General features: G+C 50.8%; 1 protein-coding gene across 7 annotated transcripts in view; it reads right to left on the bottom strand.

The window, feature by feature from the left end:
• The window catches only part of CRACR2A (calcium release activated channel regulator 2A), a 160,082-nt gene that overhangs the window by 24,474 nt on the left and 111,223 nt on the right, over nt 1-24,385 (bottom strand). For 5 of the 7 annotated variants that reach the window (XM_005207223.5, XM_010805625.4, XM_002687891.7 and 2 more), the window contains 6 exons: nt 23,168-23,355; nt 18,342-18,413; nt 16,841-16,886; nt 12,110-12,216; nt 8,660-8,978; nt 3,436-3,568 (listed from right to left, as the gene is read on the bottom strand). In XM_005207223.5, coding sequence (XP_005207280.1) covers nt 3,436-3,568; nt 8,660-8,978; nt 12,110-12,216; nt 16,841-16,886; nt 18,342-18,413; nt 23,168-23,355 — 865 coding nt within the window. The other 2 variants (XM_059887100.1, XM_059887099.1) reach the window with 2 other exon arrangements.

Raw genomic sequence — 24,385 nt, 5'->3', positions numbered from 1 at the left:
CTGACTGGTGCCCAGGAGAGGTCAAAGGGCATCCTGCCAGGGAAAGCTTTTGGAAGGAGCACCTTGGGGCACTGCCCGTGGTTTAAAGCAGGAGCCTGTGAACCAAGGTGAGGCCTCAGGGAGAGCCCTGGACTCAGAGTCCTGGGTTCAGAGCCTTTGCCTCCAACAGCCTCTCTTCTCCTTGACAACACGAGTTCCAGAATTCTACAGGAAGCATCATTTGACATTTCCAGGGCACTCACAGGACCCACGCACCCGCTTTTGAAGGGACATATGGTGGGGGAGGCAGGGCACCCCAAGACACACTGCTGCATTGTGGAACCCAGATCCTGCACAAGCCAACGGGCAAGGACAAGTCATGTGCTCACGAGGGGCTGGGCGATCAGGAAGTCTCTTTGGGGAAGGAGGAGGGCTTGCGAGCACTGCCGTGTCCCTGTAGGTCTGTGCTGAGGGTCCAGGGCTGTTGAGCCTATGGGACTCAGCCTGCTGGAGCCCCCGGAGCCCAGGACTCGATGCCTTGCCTGTATCTTTAAAGGGAGCATCTTCCAGGCAGCTGGCGTGACATTGGCTCCCTGACGCATGTGCCAGGGACGCGGATTCCAGCTGATGCTCTGGGCTCCCCTTGCACAGTGAGAGGAAGGGTGTTCTAGATTTGGAAACTCTGATATTTTTCCCCATCCTAAATTGTCGGTGTTTCCGTAATTGGCCTCCTGGAAAGTGCAAATTAGTCTGATATTCTCAGAGTTCTCCATCTTGGAGACACTGGTTGGAGGTGTGAGCAGACCCCGATTCTCTGATTCTTCCAACAGGAAGGGCAACATGCCCATGGCGTGGGGGCTGCCCTGGGGGGTGAAGCATCTCCCCTCTGCTCCCACAGGCTGATGCCCGAGGCGTGACTTCGGGGGTAGTTCTGCAGTCACCCCATGGAATGCTCCAGGGAGGGCCAGTCCAGCTCCATAGAGGTCACTCCCAGGGTCACCACACTCGGCACCCAGGGTCACTCCCAGCTGTCCATCTCCAGCTGCCCACGGCAGGGTCTTCTGGGTGTCTTCCTGTCAGAGTCCCGATTCTTCCCTTTGGGAGGCTCTGAGTCTCCAGGTGAAATGGGGCAGAAGTGGGGCAAGAGGGGCCCCCAGATTTGGAATCTGCAAAGGCTCAGCCATAGGAACGGGGTGCCTGCAGCCTGCAGGAGAGACCCATCCGTAGGAGGAAAATTGGAAAGAAGGGCCCATTTAGGTTATCCTGGAGGAGACCTTGGAGTCTCCCAAAGCAGGTCTCTGGGGCAGGAAAGTTTATCTCGGAGGGCCAGCTTGTAAGACCACCAGGGGTCAAGGGTGGTTTGGACAGGGTACTGGGCTTGGAAGCAATCTTGGGTGGCTTCGTTCAAATCTCTCATTATTTTCAGGTGAGGAAAACTGGAGGGCAAAGAAGAAATACCTCCGGAGTCACATAGCTGGCCAGTGGCAGAGCTGGGGTAAAGGTCCAGGATTTCTGATGCCCCCCTGGACCTCAGCAGACTGCCCTGCCTATGCCACCCGCCTCCTGTGGCAGAAACTGGGTGCTGAGCACACAGCTCCATGTTGTTAGGGAGACCGTGGGCTGGAACAGCAAGGGTGCTGGGGGCGGGCAGTGGGAGCACCAGCCAGCTGATGAGAACGAGGACGGGCCTCTGGGCCTCTCTGGGCCTCAGGGTCCTGGTCCTGCGTTGGGCTGATAGCAGTGCTTGCCTTTTCAGGGTTGTTGGGAAGACAGATGGATATGGTAACTATTAGGTGGGGATGCAAATTGATGCAGGCACCATAGAGAACAGGAAGGAGAGGCCTTAAAAAGCTAAAACAGAACTATCATATGATCCGGCAATCCCACTCCTGGGCATATACCCTCAGAAAACCATGAGGCAAAAAGACCCACATACCCCAGTGCTCATCGCAGCACTATCTACAATAGCCAGGACGTGGAAGCAACCTAGACGTCCATCGACAGATGAATGGATAAAGAATATTCCCCACCATAAAAAGGAATGAAATTGGGTCATTCGTAGAGATGTGGATGGATCTGGAGTCAGTCATACAGAGTGAAGTAAGTCAGAAAGAGAAAAACAAACATCACATATTAATACATATATATGGAATCTAGAAAACAGGTACTGATGAACCTATTTTCGGGGCAGGAATAGAGAACAGACGTGTGGGCACAGAAAGGCAAGGGGAGGGTGGGATGAACTGGGAGAGTAGCCTTGACATACAGACATGACCGTGTGTAAAACAGATAGTTAGAGGGAAGCTGCTATGTAACACAGGGAGCTCAGCCTAGTGCTCCGTGATGACCCACAGAGGTGGGATGGTGGGGGGTGGGAGGGAGGCTCAAGAGGAAGGGATGTAAGTATATATACAGCTGATTCACTTTGTTGTACAGTGGAAGGTAATGCAACACTGTTCTTGCCTGGAAAATTCCATGGACAGAGAAGCCTGTTGGGCTACAGTCCATGGGCGTCACAAAGAGTCAGACGTGACTGGTCAGCTAACATTTTTCACTTCACTTTCTTATCAGCAAGGTTAAATGGCACATCGAAGACACTCCATGGATTCATTTATTTTTTTGGTGAGTGACTGAATTTGGGAGAAGCTAAAAGGTCGATATGCCCTTGGGTTCTGCCACATATCCCAAGGCAAGGAGCAACTCTGGGAGAAGGGGCCAAGGCCTCTACCTAAATACAGATTTGTGCTCGGTCACTCAGTCGTGTCTGACTCTTCGCGATCCCCTGGACTGTAGCCTGCCAGGCTCCTCTGTCCATGGGAATTCCCAGGCAAGAACGCTGGAATAGGTTGCCATTTCTTATTCCAGAGGGTCTTCCTGACCCAGAGATCGAACCCATGCATCTTCTGCATTGGTAGGTGGATTCTCTACCATGGAGCCACCCGGGAAGCCCACCTAAACACAGAATTACCCAGATAGTGATGGGAGCAGATAAAGATCTGATCAGCTAATAGCTGAGCTTAAAGAGCATCCACAACAGACTCCAGCTGTCACCAGCAGGCCTGGGATGTAGGATGGGGACACCTGACAGGTAAAAGAAGCCACCAGAGCACTGTCCTGTCCCCTGCCCATCTACACAAGTGCGTGCACACACACACACATACACATACACACACACACACACACAGAAAATGGGGAAGGCATGATCCAAGAGAGACGGGTTCCGAAAGGCAACCAAGGGCCAGCAGTTCATCTTTGCCAAGTTCAAGTCCCCTTCAGGCCGGGCGTAGGAAGCATTTATGGTTGCACCCTCGTCGAGCACTGGGCAGACATGGTCCTCACCTACCAGCCCAGCCCTTGGCCCTTCCCACAGGGCTCCAAGTCCCTCCCTGGGCCCCCTTCTCACAGCCACCCCTTTCCAGAGGTGGGCTGGGGTCCAGCCTCAGGTGGAAAACTCACCCACAGTGGCCGCCGAGCCTGGGGAGAACCTGCCATCACAGAACCGGCCCAGGAAAGACGTCTTCCCCACGGAGGAGTTGCCCACAAACACGATCTTGAAGAGCCGGTCTGGGGTGGATGGGAAGCCTTCCTCCTGCAGAAGGCAGATAGTTGGGTCAACCACTGGCATGGTCACCAGTCCCCACACTTGCCACCCCCACCCCTCACCCATCCCTGCAGCATCCAGAGAGACACCAGCAACCAGCAAGGGAGGCTGCTCGGCCTCGGATGCAGGAAGCTTCAGGTTCAGGGCACTGGGGCTCCTTCCAGCATCAGATGTGGGAAGAGAGACATGCCTTCCAGCACCAGTGATGCCCATGTGCTGGGCCGCAGACCCTGTGCTGGGCTGGGTTTGTGGTGGAGGGAAGGAGGCCATGTTTACAGAGTCACAGCATGATGCTCCAAGTGTCCAGGGAGCACGGTCAGGAAGTCAAGGGTCTTGGGGTGCAGGGGGCTTTGGGCTGGGCCTTAAGAAGGAGCTGGAGGTTTTCTGTGGGGGGTGATTAGGAAGGACAAGGTGGGGTGTTGGCAGGGAGATGGGGAGATAGAAAAAGAAGGCTTAGCTATATCTTGGGGGCAGAATGATCCCAGACAGGGGTCAGGCCTCTTATTTCTGCCCCATCACTGGAAACCTAGACTGGATGGAGGATGAGCCTCCCTTCCTGCACACTACCCTGCCATCCCACCTCACCAGCTTCATCTAGGGGCCCCATCTGCCCTCGAAATAAAAAAAGAAATCCACACTCATTAAAAAAAAAAGCTTTAAAAATTAAAAGTGATACTCATTTTAAAAATTAGGAAACTTAGTAGAGAGGAAAATAATTATTCATCATTCATCCCACCACCCTGAAATGACCACTGTTTCTATTTTGATGGATTTCTTTCAGTTTTTTTTTTTCTATATAGATGAAGCAATAGGTGATTCTTGAGAGCGATTTGAGATATTATATGTAATTTGTTTATATTATTATACATACATTTAAATTTATATGTAATTTTTTATTTTTAATATATTATTAAATTATGAATAGTTTTCTGAATTGCCAAAGTTTTTTGAAAGTGTGATTTTTAAAAATTATTTTAAATTAATGAATTTTTGTTTCGGCTGGGCTGGGTCTTCATTGCTGTGAGGGCTTTTCTCTAGTTGTGGCAAGCGGGGGTTACTCTGTACTTGTGTTGCATGGGCTTCTCACTGCAGTGGCTTCTCTTGATGCAGAGCATGGGCTCCAGGGAGCACAGCTTTGGTGATGGCAGCACATGGCCTCAGCAGTTGCAGCTCCCAGGCTCTGGAGCACAGGCTCTAGTTATGGCCCATGGGCTTAGTTGTCCCATGGCATTTGGAATATTTCTGGACCAGGGATCAAATCCATGTTCCCTGCACTGGCAGGTGGATTCTTCCTTACTGAGCCACCAGGGAAGTCCTGAAAGTGTGACTTTTAACAGTGCTATAACATTCTGTTAAATTAATGTAGTTTAATTTATGACCAACAAAGGTCTGTCTAGTCGAAGCCATAATTTTTCCAGTAGTCATGTATGGATGTGCGAGTTGGACTATAAAGAAATCTGAGCACTGAAGAATTGATGCTTTTGAACTGTGGTGTTAGAGAAGACTCTTGAGAGTCCCTTGGACTGCAAGGAGATCCAACCAATTCATCCTAAAGATCAGTCCTAGGTGTTCTTCGGAAGGGCTCATTTGAAACACCTGATGTTGGGAAAGATTGAAGGCAGGAGGAGAAGGGGATGACAGAGGATGAGATGGTTGGATGGCATCACCGACTCGATGGACATGAGTTTGAATAAACTCCAGGAGTTGGCGATGGACAGGGAGGGCTGGCCTGCTGCAGTCCATGGGGTCACAAAGAGTCGGACACGACTGAGTGACTGAACTAACTGAACTGAGGTGAATTTATGGCCTTATTGTTTTTATTCAATTGTGGCAAGACAATCTCCATCAGTAGTGTGGCAAATCCTGAGATGCCAGGCTATGGGCAGAACTTTCCAAAACACGGTCACACTGCCCCTTCTCTGCCCAGCAGGGGGAGGGACCTGGAGCTGGCCAGCGCGTTACTTTGCAATGCTCCAGCCAGTAGGAAATGGACTTGCTCCAGGACAAGGGGGATGGGGTGGGAAGCCAAGGGTCGTGAAGTCCAGAGAGCCACCCGCATGCCCAAACCCTGCTCTCAGGCTCTGCCCGGTACTGCTGGCTGAGTGAGCAGGCTCTTTAGAATCCATTTAGAAGTGGATCTGGGGGAGTTAGCTCTTCTCATGGACAAATACTGTAATGGAGCCGCAGCTGGTCTTAGCAGTTTCAGAGAAAAGCCATTAATAGCCTTTTGGGGAGAAATCAATTCCATGCCATACTTAGGAGGGAATTCAAGGTCAATTAGAGGAATTTGAACTCATCTTTAAAAAAAGAGAAAAGAAACCCATGCTCAGAAACACTGTCCCAGCCCCATGTTCTTTATTCCTACACAAGCACCACTCTCTGCCAGCCTGGGGTCTCCACGCGTCATTTGTTTGAGATTAAAGCTCCGTGCGGCCACAGTGTCCCAGGCCCGTGACAACAAGGAACATGAAACCGAGGCTGGAAGGAGATGCTCCAGGCCACGGAGGTGGGGGCTGACCTTGCTCTGCGCTCTCCCCAGCCCCGCCCCCACCCTAGCAGAGCACTTATTTTCCAGACAGGATACCACCAACATGGTGATGGCTCAGCTGAGGCCACCTCACAGGGTGGCTCAGCAGGATCCATCTCACATGAGTGGCGAACCCTCCCAGGGTCCACTATCAGCCCTTAACCTGGGGAACAATCCACCCGCCCACGACAATGAGACAATCAAATTGTGGGGCGGGGGCTTGAGAAACGATCTCCCACTAGCAAGTTAGGGGCTCTGTTCTCATTCTCGTCAAGGCCACTCTTTTTTTAAAGCTCTAAAAAAAAAATGTGTTACAAACTAAGTTTTAAAACCAGGAAAATTAGTTGAGAGAAAAATAATAATTATTCGTCATTTATCCCACCACCCTGAAACGGCCACTATTCTTAAATTGATGCATTTCTTCCAGGCGTTTTTCTACATTCCCTTTTCACATTTGATGAATCAATATGTGTTTCTTGAGAGAGGCTGGACCTATTATATATATTTACACTACTATGTATAAATTTAAATTTATACATAATTTTATATTTTTCATATATTACTGTATGCATGTTCAGTTGTGTCCAACTCTTTGCAACCCCATGGACTATACCCCACCAGGCTCCTCCAACCATGGGATTCTCCAGGCAAGAATACTGGAGTGGGTTGCCATTTCCTTCTCCAGGGGATCTTCCCAACCCAAGAATCATATACTAATAGATTAAGAATAGTTTTCTGAGTCACTAAAGCTTTTTTGAAAATATGATTCTTAAATGCACCATAACATTCTATTAAATGACTATAGTCTAATTTGTGTCCTTGCTGCTGCTGCTGCTGCTAAGTCGCTTCAGTCGTGTCAGATTCTGTGCGACCCCAGAGACGGCAGCCCACCGGGCTCCCCCATCCCTGGGATTCTCCAGGCAAGAACACTGGACTGGGTTGCCATTCCCTTCTCCAATGCATGAAAGTGAAAAGTGAAAGTGAAGTTGCTCAGTAGTGTCCGACTCTAGCGACCCCATGGACTGAAGCCACCAGGCTCCTCTGTCCATGGGATTTTCCAGGCAAGAGTACTGGAGTGGGGTGCCATCACCTTTGTGTTGTTTTTTTCCATTGTTTGCTCTTATCCACTTATATTCTTCAATGAAATTTCTGTCTGACTTTAATTACTTCCTTAGGAACGGTCGCTAGAGGTAGAAATGCTGGTTACAGAGGTGGCCATTTAAAGTTCTTGATTCCTATCCTCAAACTACTTTCCAGAAGGCTGGTTCCAACTGAGGGTTCAGCGGCCTTGAAGGGGACCCTCTGCTGAGGCTGCTGTGTGACTTCCAGCGGATATATTTCCTCTTGGCAGCAGCTTCTGCCCCAGCTAAAGGGCAGCGCATGTGTGCAGCCCTCGGGTTGGGGGTGGTGGCGGGGAAGGCAGAGTGGCAGGTGAGGGGCTGGGCTCCCATCACTGCAGGGGTGAGGGGTGCGGCCTCACGCTCTCTGCTCTACTTCCCCACACTCCCAAGGGGGCATCAGGTCTCTGACGCCCCTCACCGGACAACTGCGAGGATCACATGCCACCGCAGACTGGATGCTTCATCTCTTCCTTCACCCTGTCTCCCGTGCACCTCGTAACACTTCTTTCACCACCATCGGTGGGTATTTAAAGCCCCATTTTGTGCCCACTGCCAGCCAATGTGGCCTGTGCACTTTGGGGGATGTGGAAGGGCGTGTATGAGACAGGGCTCCGCCCACCAATCTCTCTGGGTCCCATGGCCCAGGGTCCTTTACAAGTAGGGGTTTGTAGGCATGAGTGTTAATCCAGGACCAAGAATGATAACTGAGGCCAAGAAGTTCCTGTGCAGGGCTGGGAGAGGGCTGTCTGGCACATAGGCCAATGCACCGCTGGACTGCTCAGCTCTGAAGGTTGCCATGAGGCACGTGAGCTGTTCTAGAGGGTCCAGTGGTGGGCACAGGGCTGAGGAGCTGATCCCATGGCCTGGGTCACAAACAGGGTGAGGGGTTTCATCAGTGATCCAGAGGACGGTCTGTGTGCCTCCTTCTCCCGAGAACTCAGCAGGTTGAGCTGGCAGGGGGCACAGCTGTGGGAGTGGGGTAGTGGAGGGTCACACTGGTGGGAGGAGCAGGAGGTGAGCTCATTAGGAGCTGAGAGGAGAGGGGTGGCGCACAGACCTCCCCAGCAGGGATGCGCCTGCAGGGAGCAGTCGAAGAAAGGACCAGAAGAGGGACCATGTTTAAAGTGCGTGCTATCTGATGTTCACAGCCCAGCAAAGGTTCCATCATAATCCATGAAGGCTTTTAAATCTGACTCAGAAAAGAGCACATCGGGTAGGGAGTGGGGCCAGCAATAGAAGTTGTCGGGAGAGCATCCCCAGGCCCCCAAGTCTTCATCATGACTCTCATAACCGAGGGGGATGGTGGTACCCAATGGACACAAACGTGGTCAGGCTTGCTGCATCTGACCCCCGAGCTGCCCTGGGCTCTTGGGCTACGATGAAGGGAGACGGCACAGGATGACCTACAAACCAGCATGGGAACATCCATACCTCAGACAGGGCTTCTTTTCCGACGGGCTGCCCTCGGGGAGATGTGGGTGTGAGCCCCAGAGGTCGGGCAGGTCCACTTTGTTCATTCACCCCCTGGCCGGAGGCCTCTTTTTCTTCCAAGCATTTGCTCAGTGGCTGCTGAAAGCCACCCCCCAGCAGCTGGGGCAGCGGGTCCTCTTCGATGGAGATGATCCTGCGGAGTGGCTGGGTGAGTGGTCCTCCGGGCCCCGGCTCCTCTTCTGTAAGGGGGCACCCACTCAGGCCCAGGGAGCTTCTCCGCCTCTGGATGCCAAATACATCCTCCTCCTCCTCTGACTGGCTGTTTGCAGTGGGGGGGGGGTGGAAAGAGAGGGGACAATATCATAACATGTATATGCGTGGAGGCTGGGGGCTGCCCGACGGCTTCTGTGACAGACAGTTGAGGAAGCACATGCTTTGGGGGCAGAGAGGAGCTAGGAACGGGAAAAGCAGACCCCGCATTCTCTAGCTCATTCACTGAACGTCTTTACGATGAAGGTGGGATGAAGATGATGATAAAGGCGAAGGTGGTGAAGGGGATGATAAAGCGATGAAGTTGGTAAAGGTGAAGATGATGGTGGCTCCAGGTGTTAAGCTAATGACACGCTCCTTGCTCTCAAGGAGCACTTGGCTCAGGAGTCTAGGGCCATCCCAACACACTCACCATACCGGTCCAGCCTGTGGCAGGTGCCGCGGAGGAAAAGGAAAGCTGTGAAGAAGGAGCATAACAGATGCAGAAACAAAACCTCCTGGGTCAACCGTTGGCGGCCTTCGCCCAGGTCCGACACCAGCCCTTCTCAGCCGCACGTCCCCAAGTCAGACGCCAACTCTCCAGGCCGGTTTCCCTGCCTGGCTGCCCTGCCCACCTCCCTGATAAGCTGGTGCACAAACCCGACCCATTAGGGAAGCGGCCCTCAGGGAGGCAGGTGAGGGGGTCGCTGCTCTGGGGAGGGGGCCCCAGCACAGCAGGCATCCACCGGCTCGGGGCTGGCGAGGAAGCCAGGCAGGGCCCTCCACCCGCTTCTTCTCCCTTTCTCCTGAGAGTCTGGAGTGAGCGGCCTCGGATGGTCTGAGCATCCAGAAGCAGGAGAAGCAGGAGGTGGAGCACTCCGGTGCTGGACGTGGGGTCAGTGCGAGGGCTGTGTCCTCGAGGCTTGAGAGCAAAGGCCCCCCGGGGCCACTGTCAGCAAGTCAACCTGAGGACGGTTTTACGGGAAGGGACTTGAGCCCAAAGGCGAAACACACACACGAGGAGAAGAGAAAATGGAGCAGGAAGCAGTGGTGAGGCGACAGGGCCAAAGGACACAGAATATGCTGGACGGAGAAGCCCCTTCACTTTGCTCCCCGGCTTCTAGCATTTCTGGCTCCTAAGGACCAACAGCAGAAAGAAAAAGAAAAAAAATGTGTGTATCACTGTTCTGAAGTGGGACGATTCTGAAAGAGAAATGGGGATGCAGCACTTGCTCACAGAAGTGCTGACTTAGTTTGGTCCCCTGGTATAAAACAAAGGATTTGTAGGAATTCAGGGATGCTTAGATTTACTGATAAAATCAGTTTTTCACAGAAACTGACTGTCACCTTTTCAACAAATTTCTCCTACATTCTAATGAGCCTACTAAGTGCTCACCCACTTCAGCACACAGTGTTCCTATCTGCTTTGTCTCTGCCTGCACACTCATGTACACGTGAGCATATGTGAGCAACATGCGTGCACGCACATGTATTCACCAACCCACACACACACTCACACACACACTCACTCACACATACTCTTTCTCTCTCACACACACACACATACACAGGCAGAGCATGGCTTTTTAAAGTCCCTGCAACCAGGAAAGAAATGGCCACTGAAATGATCCTAAAATGAAATGACCCTAAAATGAATTGTTTCTTGGCGAAAGCTTCTCCCTGGGGAATTTTCAAGCACTGTTACACTCTGGAGTATCATCAGTACAGCATGACTAAGTTCCTCTTTGCTTTTGCCATCAAACGCTATGTGTGAGCAGCGGAGAACAGGCACCTCTGCCAAAGTCTATGGGAATTCAGAGTTCTTGATATTGATTATTTGTCAATTAATGTCTGTTTCCTCCTCTCAACTATACGTTCCTTGAAAACAGAGATGGGGTCTATTTTTTTGACCCCTGTACCCCAGCACACAGCCTTGTGTCCTGCACACAGCAGGTACTCAATAACGGATATTAAGGGCAGGACTCATGCCTAATCGATCTTTGGAGGCTTCCTAGAACTCAAAGAATGTCTGGTATGCAGTAAGCAATCAGGCAGTGCTTGTTGAGAGCATATATTCGGTTCCGAGGAACCAAGAGAACAATTACTGCAGGAATTTGGCTCCCATGTTGCATCTCATCGTTCAGCTGTTTAGAAAAGGAATTGATGATGATCAAGTTCAAGATTTTGACAGATCAGTGGACTGACATCCCCAGGTCACCTCCACTTTGCATATTTTTTTATTTCATGCTTGCTGTCCTCAGGCTCTCCCAGATGAGCGAGTTCACACAATCACTCCTGGGTTTGGTACCTGAGGATCTGACTGTCTCTGCCTCTCTGTGGCCATCATGGGCGTGGAGTACGTGATCCATAGAAAAGAGGGCAGGGGACCACCTTGCCTCTCTCCAGGAGCAATGGGCCACTCCTCTGGGGACTCAAGTTCTGTCCAGAAGCAACCAAGCACATTATCACATTATCTCTGAGTTAATTAACTATGAATTATTGAAAGGAGTCTGTGAATTACAAACCCCATGCTTATCTGCAAAGGAATTAACGGTTGGAGACTCCATGAAGTATGTGAAGTGTTAGTTGCTAAGTCTTGTCTGACTCTTTGTGACCTCGTGAACTATAGCCTACCAGGCTCCTCCATCCATGGAATTCTCTAGGCAATAATACTGGAGTGGGTAGGGATTCACTTCTCCAGGCGATCTTCCTGACCCAGGGATCAAACCCAGGCCTTCTGCACTGAAGGCAGATTCTTTACCATCTGAAACATTAGGAAAGCCCACAGAGATTCCATACTCCACTATAATTACCCTTCAGACTCACACAGTCCAGTGTCTGGAAGACTGGAGCATCCTTCTGCCCGACAGACCGCAGAGCCCTGCCTGGCATTCCTGCCCTTCCCGTTGCTGACCCGTCTTCCTCCCACCCTCTCTGTCTCTGGGCTGATTTGCAGCCGCTCTTCAGCACCCCCTGCAGGAACACTGCAGGCTGGGGCAGCCCAGGACCTGTCCTGGGACTCACCCTGCACCTTGACATCAGAGCAAGAAGGCACATGTCCTTCAAGATTCAACAAAAGTGCACGTGGCTGACCCCAGGCTTCCCGCCAGGGCCAAGTGCAATCAGCATGCGCTCAGAGCCTACTCCCAACCCTGCAAGGCCAAGGAACAGATAACAGGTAAGCAAAGTGGGATGGCTTACCTTCTGAGCATCCCTGTGCCGTCCACGTATTTGCCGATCACAGAGCCAGATCGCTGCTTCCATCTTGCTGTGGGAGCAGCTGTGTTTGCCCTGGCCGCCTTGTCTTTCTGGAGAAACACAGAATGCTCTCAGATCCTCGCCAGCTGATTCGTCCCAGTGCTTGAGCAGACAAGGGCTCAAGCCTCATAGATAAGGCTTGAAATAAACCCCTAAAGGAAGAAAGTGATGGCCTGGGCTCCTTGCTAGCCTTTATCCACTTTCCTTTCGCTGTCATCTCTCAGCAGAATTCCTTCACCTCCTGTCTAATAATCTAATCGAAGGAACCAGTTTAGAGCCCCAGGGTCTGGGAGGTTACCCTTCACAGGATTAGTGATCATTTGCAAGAGGATAAATAGGTTCAGTTCAGTTCAATTGCTCAGTCGTGTCCAACTCTTTGCAACCCCATGGATTGCAGCATGCCAGGCTCCCTGTCCATCACCAACTCCTGGAGTGTGTTCAAACCCATGTCCGTCAAGTCAGTGATACCATCCAACCATCTCATCCTCTATCGTCCCCTTCTCCTCCCGTCTTCTATCTTTCCCAGCATCAGGGTCTTTACCAATGGGTCAGTTCTTCGCATCAGGTGGCCAAAGTATTGGATTTTCAGCTTCAGCATCAGTCCTTCCAATGAATATTCAGGACTAATTTCCTTTAGGATGGACTAGTTGGATCTCCTTGCAGTCCAAGGGACTCCCAAGAGTCTTCTGCAACATCACAGTTCAAAAGCATCAGTTTTTCAGTGCTCAGCTTCCTTTGCAGTCCAACTGTCAAATCCATACATGACTACTGAAAAAACCATAGCTTTGACTAGATGGACCTTTGTTGGTAAAGTAATATCTCTGCTTTTTAATATGCTATCTAGGTTGGTCATAGCTTTTCTTCCAAGGAGCAAGTGTCTTTTAATTTCATGGCTGCAGTCACCATCTGCAGTGATTTTGGAGCCCCCCCAAAAAGTCTCTCAGTGTTCCCATTGTTTCCCCATCTATTTGCCATGAAGTAATGGGACCAGATGCCATGATCTTCATTTTTTGAATGTTGAGTTTTAAGCCAGCTTTTTCACTCTCCTCTTTCACTTTCATCAAGAGGCTCTTCAGTTCTTCATTTTCTGCCATAAGGGTGGTGTAATCTGTGTATCTGAGATTATTGATATTTCTCCCGGCAATCTTGATTCCAGATTGTGCTTCATCCAGCCCAGAATTTTGCATGATGTACTCTGCATTTAAGTTAATTAAGCAGGGTGACAATATACAGCCTTGACATACTCCTTTTCCCATGGAAACCGTCTGTTGTTCCATGTCTGGTTCTAACTGCTGCTTCTTGACCTGCATACAGATTTCTCAGGAGGCAGGTAAGATGGTCTGGTATTCCCGTCTCTTGAAGAATTTTCCATAGTTTGTTATGATCCACACAAAGTCTTTGGCATGGTCAATAAAGTTGAAGTAGATGTTTTTCTGGAACTCTCTTGCTTTTTTGATGATCCAGTGGATGTTGGCAATTTGATCTCTGGTTCCTCTGCCTTTTCTAAATCCAGCTTGAACATCTGGAAGTCCATGGTTCACATACTGTTGAAGCCTGGCTTGGAAAATTTTGAGCATAACTATACTAGTGTGTGAGATGAGTACAACTGTGTGGCAGTTTGAGCATTCTTTGGCATTGCCTTTCTTTGGGATTGGAATGAAAACTGACCTTTTTCAGTCCTGTGGCCACTGCTGAGTGTTCCAAATTTGCTAGCATATTGAGTGCAGCATTTTCACAGCATCATCTTTAAGGATTTGAAAAAGCTCAACTGGAATTCCATCACTTCCACTAGCTTTGTTCATAGTGATGCTTCCTAAGGCCCACTTGACTTCTCATTCCAGGATGTCTGGCTCTAGGTGAGTGATCACACCATCGTGGTTATCCGGGTCATGAGGAGCTAAATGTAGGATGCACAGAAAAGACTCTGTGCGTCGTTTAGTCACACACACTCTTCCGTGGAGCTTCAGTCCCTCTTAGTTTCCAAAGCCCCAGACGCTGCCGTTGTCCAGCTGCTCAGCCGTGTCTCTTTGTGACCCTTGGACTGCAGCACACTAGGCCTCCCTGTCCTGCATTGTTTCCTGAGGTTTGCTCAACCTCATGCTCATTGAGTCGGTGATGCCATCCAGCCATCTCATCCTCTGTCATCCCCTTCTCCTTCTGCCCTCAATCTTTCCCAGCATCAGGGTCTTTTCCAGCGAGTCAGCTCTTCACATCAGGTGGAGCTTCAGCTTCAGCATCAGTCCTTCCATTGAATTTTCAGGGTTGATTTTCTTTAGCATTGACTGGTTTGATCTCCTTGCTGTCCAAGGGACTCTCAAGACTGTTGTCCAGCACCACAGTTTGAAAGCATCAGTTCTTCAGTGCTCAGCCTTACGGACCAGCTCTCACATTGGTACATGACTACTGGAAAAACCATGTGAAGTGAAAGTCACTCAGTCATGTCCAACTCTTTGCAACCCCACAGCCTCTACAGTCCATGGAATTCTCCAGGCCAGAATACTGGAGTGGGTAGCTGTTCTCTTCTCCAGGGGATCTTCCCAACCCCAGGGATCAAACCCAGGTCTCTTGCATTGCAGACAGATTCTTTACCAGCTGAGCCACCAGGGAAGCCCTGGAAAAACCATAGCTTTGACTATATGGACCTTTGTCGACAAAGTGATGTCTCTGCTTTTTAATATGCCATCTAGGTTTGTCGTAGATTTCCTTCCAGAGAGTAGGATCATTTAGCCCAGTGCCCTGCCCACAGCTACGAAGCTAGAACAGAGTATTTCAGATCTTTTGTGGAAGCAGGCTAGGTGAGATAATTTCTCACGTGTCCTCAGTGAAGAGCCTGGTGGAGTTGGGGGCTTGCACCCCCCTCTCCAGGGCTCCCTAACAGATGTCTTCCAGATGAGAGGGACTCAGATCACAGAAGAGTCTCTCATTAATCAGCCAGTCCCATGGTTCCGAGTGATCTTTAATGACAGAAGGAGGGGTAGCCATGCTCCCAGGGCCCCAGAAGGTATGGCTGTGATTCCACATAAATCTTTAACTATTATCCGGCATGAACATGATTTTATCCTCTTTTTTCTATTCCCCATGAAGGTTCTCAATTCCATTCCCTACTCGAAACAGAGTAAGTTTGGCAGGGGAAGGGAAGCAAGGTCAAGGGATTAGGGTGACATTTGGTAGGAAGTTTTAAAATAAATTCATTGTTACTTCTAAAACAATTATAACCATTATCACCATCAAACAAACATGTGTGGGCTTAAGCCTTGCTCTGATAGTACACATAGGTGGGCGGCAGAGACGTGCTGCCGCCAGCTGGGAACAGAAGAGAGACGGTTATGTGCAAGGTCCCCAAGGGGTTTGCAGCTACAAACCAGCTTCGACCAAATGAGGGGCAAGCTAGCTGCCACATGCTGCCTCATTTAGGGAATTAACAGCTGAGGGGCTAGCACAAGACCTCCTTTTCCAAGAGGTTTTCACACACACAAAAACAATCCCTATACACTACCACGTGTAAAATAGCTAGTGGTGTTGGTGGTGTTTAGTCGCTCAGTCGTGTCTGACTCTGTGCGACCCCATGGACTGTAGCCCACCAGGCTCCTCTGTCCATGAGATCTCCCAGGGAAGAATACTGGAGTGAGTTGCCATTTCCTTCTCCAGGGGATCTTCCCGACCGGGGGATCAAATCCATGTCTCCTGCATTGGCAGGGGGGTTCTTTACCACTGAGCCACCAGGGAAGTCCAAAATAGCTACTATAAGCTGCTATATGACACAAGGAGCCCAGCCTGCTGCTCTGTGACCACCCAGAGGAATGGGACGGGGGGACGGGAGGGAGGCTCACTAGGGAGGGAATATACAGGTAGTTATGGTTGATTTGCATTGCTTACAGCAGAAACCAACACAACATTATATCCCCCAACTAAATACAAAAAAAAACAAAAAGCCCTACAAAATGGAAAAAAAGAAGAATTCCCTTTCCTCCTGTGATCACTGGGGTAGTGGTCCAAGGAGGCTAACAATTTACCCAAGATCACACATGAAATTCACGATGGATAATCCTGGTAGAATGTTACATGGATCCATCCTGTCCCCCTTTTTCTTCCCTTCAGAGCATCCAACAGCTACTGTCTAAGGGGAGGATGATAGGAGACCCTGAAAGCCTAGATTCTGCTTAGTGCATTCGCAAATGAAAATCTTCATGTAAATAAAGGATTTTTGTGTTATTTGGGAAAGTATGTAGGTTTAGAGGAGCAGTGGTCCCCATAGGATTAAAAAATTGTATATAAAATCAACTATGTAGATGATGAAATATACATTTTAATTCTCTCTATGACAGTCTAAAATGTAAAATTTTCATCAAGACATCAAAATCTTAATGAAGAAAAAAAACAGAACATTTTGGTTTAAAAGTGATGGCAACATTTCAACTCATCGTTTCTACATTCAAAAAGTGAGGGACCCTCCCAGGTATTCCAGTCCCGTGATGCTAAAAGAAAAGTAACACAATGTGACCCTATAGGTCACCCTGAACCTTTACTACTTTTGCCACCATCCTGCCCACATGAAGGTGCAGCCAGACCCCAAGCCACGGGACCTTCTTGGACCAGTCCCAGCACAGCCTGGCTGCCACTGGACCCCAGTCCTTGTCTTCCCCCTGCTGCTCGGAGGGGGCACCGCCCACTTACCTGGAAACGTATGTCCTGTTCATCCCGGAGATGCTTGTTCCTTTCCCTGCAGATGGAAAGGGGAATCTGTTCAAACATGGGGCCTGCGGTCGACAGATCCACAGCACTGGTTTGACGGTCAGATGGGTGCAGAGGACGGCTGTGTATGGAAGGCCCGGGGAGGGGAGGGTGTGGACCTGCTTTCCTTAGGGATGGTGGCTAAGGGCAGAGGGTGACTGTGTCTAAGTCAGGTCAGAGGCAGGGGGACAGAATGGCCCTTTGGCCATTGGCCTTAGAGCCATCTGGCATCAAAGCTCCCCTCAGCTGGTTGGGGGGCCAGGTGAGGCACAGAGAGGCTCCAGGCTGGGACTCTGAACAGACGCTGGTGGTGGCTTAGTCGCTAAGTCGTGTCCGACTCTTGCAACCCCATGGACTGTAGCCCACCAGGCTCCTCTGTCCATGAGATTCTCCAGGCAAGAACACTGGAGTGGGTTGCCATTTCCTTCTCCAGGGCATCTTCCCAACCCAGGAATCGAACCCGGGTCTCCTGCATTGTAGGCAGATTCTTTCCCAACTGAGCTGTAAGGGAAACCCTCGTCTCCATTAAAAAGACCCATAAATGTTGGCAGAGCAGTGCCTTGTCAGCCTCCCCTGCTCACTCACACTGTATCTGCCCTTGTATTTTTTCAAAGTACAAATAGCAAAAAGGGGAAAATCCCAACCCAGCGTGTTCCTGTGCATCTTGTTCTCTGCCTTCATTAAATCCTTCCTGAGAATCCAGACCTCCTCTCACACCCGTGAGAACTTGGCCACCTAAGAAAATCTCTTCCATCTTCCCAGGCTTTTGAATCACATCTTAAGTGAAGAAATCTGAGATGCATTCTCTTTGAAGAATTTTTCCATTTGGTGGCATCAAAGACGCCAGACACAGTGACCTTACCTCACTTTCAAATTAAAAAAAAAAACAAAAAACTAAACTAAAAACCTTAATAAAGTAGCCGATTCAAACCTGCTTGCAATTTAAAAAATTAGAACCCAAATTTAATCACCATTTCCCAAAAGGTGTTTTGTGGGCAGCAGGTTAAGTAACTTAGAAACCTCAGAGGCAAAATTGAAAATTCCATCTTTCCCCACACCTGGTTGGGTATGGTCATTTGGGGGGAGTTTTTTGAGAGTATTCCAAACCAAATCAAACCAGTGAGCTTTGAATTTATAGTAAGCTTGATAGGCTGGGACAACTCCTATCTTGCTGCCTTGTTTGTGATGTTCAACCAGTTCAGTTTTCTCCTACCTGAGCAAGTACCATGCCAGGCACGCAGAAGAGTGGGGCAATGCCCGTCTGCAGAGGTACAAACTGGAGAGGGGGGTGGGCACCTGTGTAAATGGACCAAACATGGCGGAGAGGTGGTATTCAGCCGTCCAACAGGATGTCGGGGACCAAGGGAATGAGGGTGCTCTCTCAGCAGACAGGTGAGACTCTGGAGGCGGGGGCGCCCTTCTGGGCTCTGGGATGAGCTCACACCTCAGGAAATCCAGCTGCTTCAGGAGCCCCGACTTCTCCCGCTGCAGACTCTCGGTGACGCGGTACACTTCCCTGAGAGGGTGCAAGAGGGCAGTGATGAGTGACCACACCAGGTGGCGCACTACCAGGGCGCGAGGCGGTGATGAAATCAGACCCTGGAGATGGTACCCGGGCTGGTCCTCCACTGGAGAGCAGGGCCTCGTGCAAGGGCTTATACCAGGATCAGCGAGTCATCTCAGGCACCTATTTGGAAGGTGAACTTATCCCCATTTTACAAACATAGATCACAAGACAGGTTCACTAACTCTCCCAGGACAACCCAGGGCTGAGCCGGGGTCCTAATCCAGACCCCCTGGTCCCAAGAATACTGCTTCATGATGACTGTACGGTCTTCGCAGGCTCCCAGTGGTCCTGCCCTGCCCAGAGGTCAGGGAATCAGAATCAACTCTCTTGTCCAGCCCAGTCTCGGAGGTGAGAGCAGAGCTAGTGCTTCCCCATCCCCTGCCCACCTCCACCATGCTGGTTTGGTTTATTTTCAGGAGCTACTGAAGAACCACTGTCCCATCTCCACCTCCCCCCAACAGTCTCCAATCTGTTCCCGAAGATCTGGAATCTCCACTCTTGCGCATTCATTTCTTTGACTAAAATTTCCATCTGTAGCTACAAAGCAGAGACTTAATGTAGCAGTCCTAATCCATCGTTTACATCACTGTGTGAGCGTGTCAGTCGAGGATTTGGGGGGAGGAAAGAGAGAGGCTGGAAGATACACAGCGGTGGCTGGAGGGCAACTTAGGCTGCAAGGTGGGGCCGTGGGTGCTGTGCTTGCCTTTGTGTTCTCGCTGCAGTGTCTGGCTTGAAAGCCGCAGTTAGCAAACAGCAGTGGGAATAAAGGAGAGAGGGCAGGAGGGGCGGGCGGGAGGAGGGCAGGGGAGAAGGGAGGAAGAGAGATGGAAGGGAGGAGGGAGTGGTGGCGAGGAATTCAGCCTCTCTCAGAAGGGGAAAAATAGAGAACGGGGTGATGCTGGAAAATAAACCTTGCTTAACTGTGCAAGTCTGCCTCCCTCCTTCCCTCTGGGCTCTGCCCTGCAGTTCAGAGATTTTAAATCTCTCCCAGGCTTACGGCAAAGGGTCCAAGGTTCCACATTTTCAAGCCACAGCCTAGTTTTAGAGCAGGAAGCACCTTGCATCCGATAAACGCATCGCTGCCATGGGCTGCCTGGAGGGTGCACAGACTGCGCTGGGCAAGGACTGTCCCCCGACCACCCCGCCCACATCACTACCGAGCTTGCTGGGGCCACAGGATGCGCCCGCCAAGCTCGCGATCTCCTGATTCCTTCGGCAGTATCTGTGGGGTTTTCACCTTTATAGAATAATTAGAAAGTCAATTTGCAACAGTAACAAACTGTCTCAAATTCTAAGTTCACCTCAGACAATCCTAATTAAGCAAAAGAACTTCTCTGGCTCCTGCAGAGCTGCGAACTCCCAACATTTTAATACCAATTATATTTAATTTCGACTTGAGGGAGAACAATGCCTCTCCCATTATCCATGCTGGGTCCCTAAGCTCCAGCCTGGGACTCTGCTCCGACCGACCGGCACTACATGAGCATACCTGCCAGCTTGCTCCTTGGTTCCCTTGGAGCCAAGGTTGCCTCCGGCTGGCTTTGGGGCTCCCCAGCCCCCACCCCACGTCCTGCTTCTTCCTGGGAGCAGATGGCTTTCCCCGCTGAGGACAGTCACTCATTGGAGACCTGAGGGCTGGGGTCTCACAGTGTTTGAGCAAGTGTGACTGGGTGTGTGCTGTTGTGCCCGACTCTGTGCGACCCCATGGGCTGTAGCCCACCAGGTTTCTCTGTCCACGGAATTCTCCAGGCAAAAATATTGGAGTGAGTTGCCACGCCTTCCTTTAGGGGATCTTACCGACCCAGGGATTGAACCTGTGTCTCCTGTTTCTCCTGCATTGGCAGGCAGGTTCTTTACCGCTGAGCCACCTGGGAAACTCCACAGTATTTGATGGAGGGGTCAAGTCCTCCACAATGAGAGGAACTTATTCCAGCCCTCCTCTGGCCCTGCTGACACAGCACCAGGGGACCCTGGCACCGTGACAACACACACACATACACACCCGTACATGGTACGTAACAGTGCACACACGCGGCTGTTTGTCTAGTAGATATACAGATATCCACCTATCTGAACATGCACACACACACACACACACACACATATTCAGATAGATTTGGGGGGTTTTAACAAAAAGAAGAGCATTTCTGCAAAAAAAGAAAAAAAGATACTTAGATATTTAACAAAATGCCCCTGAACGTCCTTCTGACCTAGACATTCGACAAGTTTGTGTCTGGCTGACGGGTGAAGGGTAAAGCACAGAGCTTGCCATTTCATGGAAGCGGCTGGGGAGAGGTTTACCGCCGCCCGGAGGGAAGGGCTGTCGGCCTGGTTTTTATCAGAAAGAAATATGGAGTGTTCTCCAAAGGATCCGTCAAGTGAAAAAGGCAGGCTGATGTAGAGCAGTGCACTGCTGCTGTGTGTGTGTGTGTGTGTGTGTGTGTGTGTGTGTGTGTGAGAGCTCACTGTGACCCATGGACTGTAACCCGCCAGGCTCCTCTGTCCATGAGATTCTCCAGGCAAGAATACTGGAGTGGGTTCCCACGCCCTCCTCCAGGAGATCTTCCCCACCCAGGGATTGAACCTGCATCTCTTACGTCTCCTGCATTGGCAGGTGGGTTCTTTACCACTAGCGCTGCCTGGAAATGCCTGTGTGTGCACACACAACCTGGAAGGATCCACGAGAAGCCACGACTGGTGGCCTCCTACTCACAGGAGGCCAGCGGTGAGGGGGTGGGGCTGCAAACCACTTTGAATTTTGTGCCTTGTCATAAACCACCTGCCCCAGATACAAAGTGATTAACAAAACAGACAGTGATGCTGCTTTTCAGTTGACCTTCACCTCTCCTATGACTGTTCCTCCTTCATCTCTTTTTAAAATCTAGTTCTCTTTCCTTGGGCATCTTCAGAGAACAGGAAGACTCATTTTCCTATCCACATGATGGGGCCTGGTGATCTAGGGGCCTACTCCCCCCGCTGCCCGCTGCTCTGGAGAATCACCCGGCAGTCAGACATCTCTGGGGATGGACAGGATGGGAGACGAGACTCTGACCTTGCTTCCTGGCACTGTGTAGCTGTGTGACTGCAGGTTGCTCGCTACCCCTCTCTGAGCTTCCATTTTCCATGTGTGAAATAGAGAGGTGGCTTCCAGCACGAAGGTCCTGTCCATACTGCTGGTCAGGGTTCCTGCTCTATGGAGGGCACACTAAGCCTCTCCCCGCCCTTCTCTCCCGTCTCCCTGGACAAGACACGCTCTCCTGGGCTCCAGCAGGCTCTCCAGCTGCACAAGCCGCTGCAAGCTTCTTCAAAACAAGCCATGAAGGTTCCGCACTCATTTATCTCTCCCTCCTAGCCCCTCCTCCCTCTTTTTCAATTCCCGGCCTCCAGAGATTGTGTCTCTGGCTTGCCTGATGAAGATAAGGCTTCAGAAAGATTTTAATCCTCACGCCGTGATTGGTTACCCCGGCTCTGGTGCTTAGCTCTGGTGCTTACTTCCACCTGCAGACCTCACGCCTGTGCTTTCCGATATTTGTTGCTTTTAGGCCTTGATTGAATTTTAAGAGGCTGAATCCTTAATTCTGTTTATAAAGTTAAGCACCTTGTTGACCTGCTCTCAGTGGGGAGGAACTGATTTTGCTTGTTTCCAATGAAATACACCGTTCCTCCACCCGGCATCCGAGCCTTGGAACGGAAGGGCTGGATTCGCTTTAAACCAGAAGCTAGGGAAGACAACTATTTTTCAACTGGAGGGATCTTCCTAGGGTAAAAAACTCCAAATCTAAACACACATCCTGCCTCTCACTCTGGATCAGTCCCAAATCATACAAGACACTACACAAGAGCCAGACAGCAGAACAATTTGATTTAGGCTAATGGCTTCTCAGGTGGCAACGTGGTAAAGAATCTGCCTGCCAATATAGGAGACGCAAGACAGCGGGTTCGATCCCTGGATCAGGAAGATCCCCTGGAGGAGGGCATGGCAACCACTCCAGTATTCTTGCCTGGAGAATCCCTGATCTAGGAGGATTTCACACGCTGCGGGGCAAGTAAGCCCGTGCACCACAACTACTGAGCCTGGCGGGCTACAGTCCAAAGGGTTGCAAAGAGTCAGATGTGACTGAGCACACACACCTCCTGCAGTGGACCAAGGTTTTGCCAGCAGTCAGAGACAGGCAGGGCTTTATCAGCAAACCATGCCCCAGAAACGTGGGGCTGCCCCCATAGGGCCCGCACAGAGGAAGGCTGATGGGAAAAAAATGGGCAGAGCCGGGATGCTGTCTCCAGGCCCCTGTCACATGCCCTGTGACACGCTGCACACGTATGGCACGCTGACCTGGGAAGACTTCCCGGCCCGCCGTGGCCTCCAGGGTCAATGTCTGGCCACTCCCCTCATTCAGCATCTTTCCCCAGACTGCCTGCTACTTGGTTGGATAATGCCATCCTGATCGTTTAATACATTTTCTGAGAACAAGGCTGCATGTTTCTTGTCAATCCTAGGTAATGCCTGGCACAGAGCTGGTCTGCTTCACATCTCAGGATTCTAGAAGAAGGTTAGAAGAGGGACCGAGGAGCCCCGTCCCCATGTTATGAGCAATGAAAAGGGTCTGGGGTGGGGGTGGGGGGCGGGAGGAGTCACTCATAGGCTCAGAGCAGGGGGACCAATGCAGAACGCAGAGTCCGGGCGGCGCAAGGGTCACACTCACATCTCCTTCTCCTGGTGGAGCTTGTGGGCCTCTTGCCGGAGGCTCTCCAGCTGCTGCTGGGCGTCCTGGAGCTCCCGAGACGTCCGTTCCAGCTCCCGTGCCAGCTCCTGGTTGGTGAGTCTCAGCTTGGTATTCTCAGCCTTCGTCTCGTGCTTGTCATTGTGCAGGGCGGTGCACTGGCCTTCCAGCTGGAAAGGCGGAAGAGGGTGTGCAGCAAGGAGTGATGAGGGACCAGCTCTGTCAGGCGCCTCTCCCGGCCCCACCTGGCCTCCTCCACGTGGCAGGCAGCAGCCCTTGCTCTTGCCCCTCACCACCCTCCAGCCTCAGTCAGCTTCGTCCAGCCCCTCAATTCACACACACACACACACACACACTCTTCCAGGGGCAGGAAGAAGCTTCCAGAGCACTCCTGTCTCTCCCCTGTCTCCACGGGGCTACTAAACAATCTGGGCAGGACTTCCCTGGTGGTCCAGTTGTTGAGAATCCACCTGCCAATGCAGGAGATGTGGGTTCGATCCCTGGTCCGAGAAGATTCCACATGCTGAGGCACAACTAAGCTACAACTATTGAGCCCACGCTCTGGAGCCCAGGAGCTGCAACTGCGAGCCTGTGTCCTAGAGCCTGCGCTCCATAAGAGAAACCGTCACAGTGAGAAGCCCTCAGACCGTGACAGAGAGTAACCCGGACTCACCCAACTAGAGAAAGGCCCACGTGCAGCAACAAGGACCCAGCAGAGCCAAAATGAAATCCATTTTTTAAAGCAACATTGTTTAAAAAAAAAAAAAGTCCTGGGAGGGGCTGCACCATTCAGAAAGACCATCATCTGTCCCTCTATCCCAGTGCTGATGACCATCGTCTCACCAGCGGTCTCATCAATGTCTTAGGCTCTCATGAGACCCCTCTTGTCCTCCACACTAGTTGCTTCCCCTTGGTCCTTGATGGAGATGGAAACTGCTAAGTGTCGTTCTTCACACAGCCACCTGCCCCGGTCATGAATCCTGAATGTCAATCAATTTATTCCCTTTTCGACTGGAAAAGAGCAATAGTTGCTTTTCATCATGTCTGGTAGAGGTAAAGGAGGAAAAGGGCTCGGAAAAGGAGGCGCTAAACGCCATATTAAAAAAAAAAATTTATTCCCTTTTCCTCTCCCAGCTAAACAAGTCTGAGTCCTTTCATCTAGACAAGTTTGCTATGGTAGCCACAAACCCTGCAAACCCT

The sequence above is a fragment of the Bos taurus genome, chromosome 5 (genome assembly GCF_002263795.3).
Source record: "Bos taurus isolate L1 Dominette 01449 registration number 42190680 breed Hereford chromosome 5, ARS-UCD2.0, whole genome shotgun sequence".
Taxonomy (NCBI): Eukaryota; Metazoa; Chordata; class Mammalia; order Artiodactyla; family Bovidae; genus Bos; species Bos taurus.
Note: the sequence above shows the minus strand (reverse complement) of the source record. Positions and strands in the feature narration are given on the sequence as shown.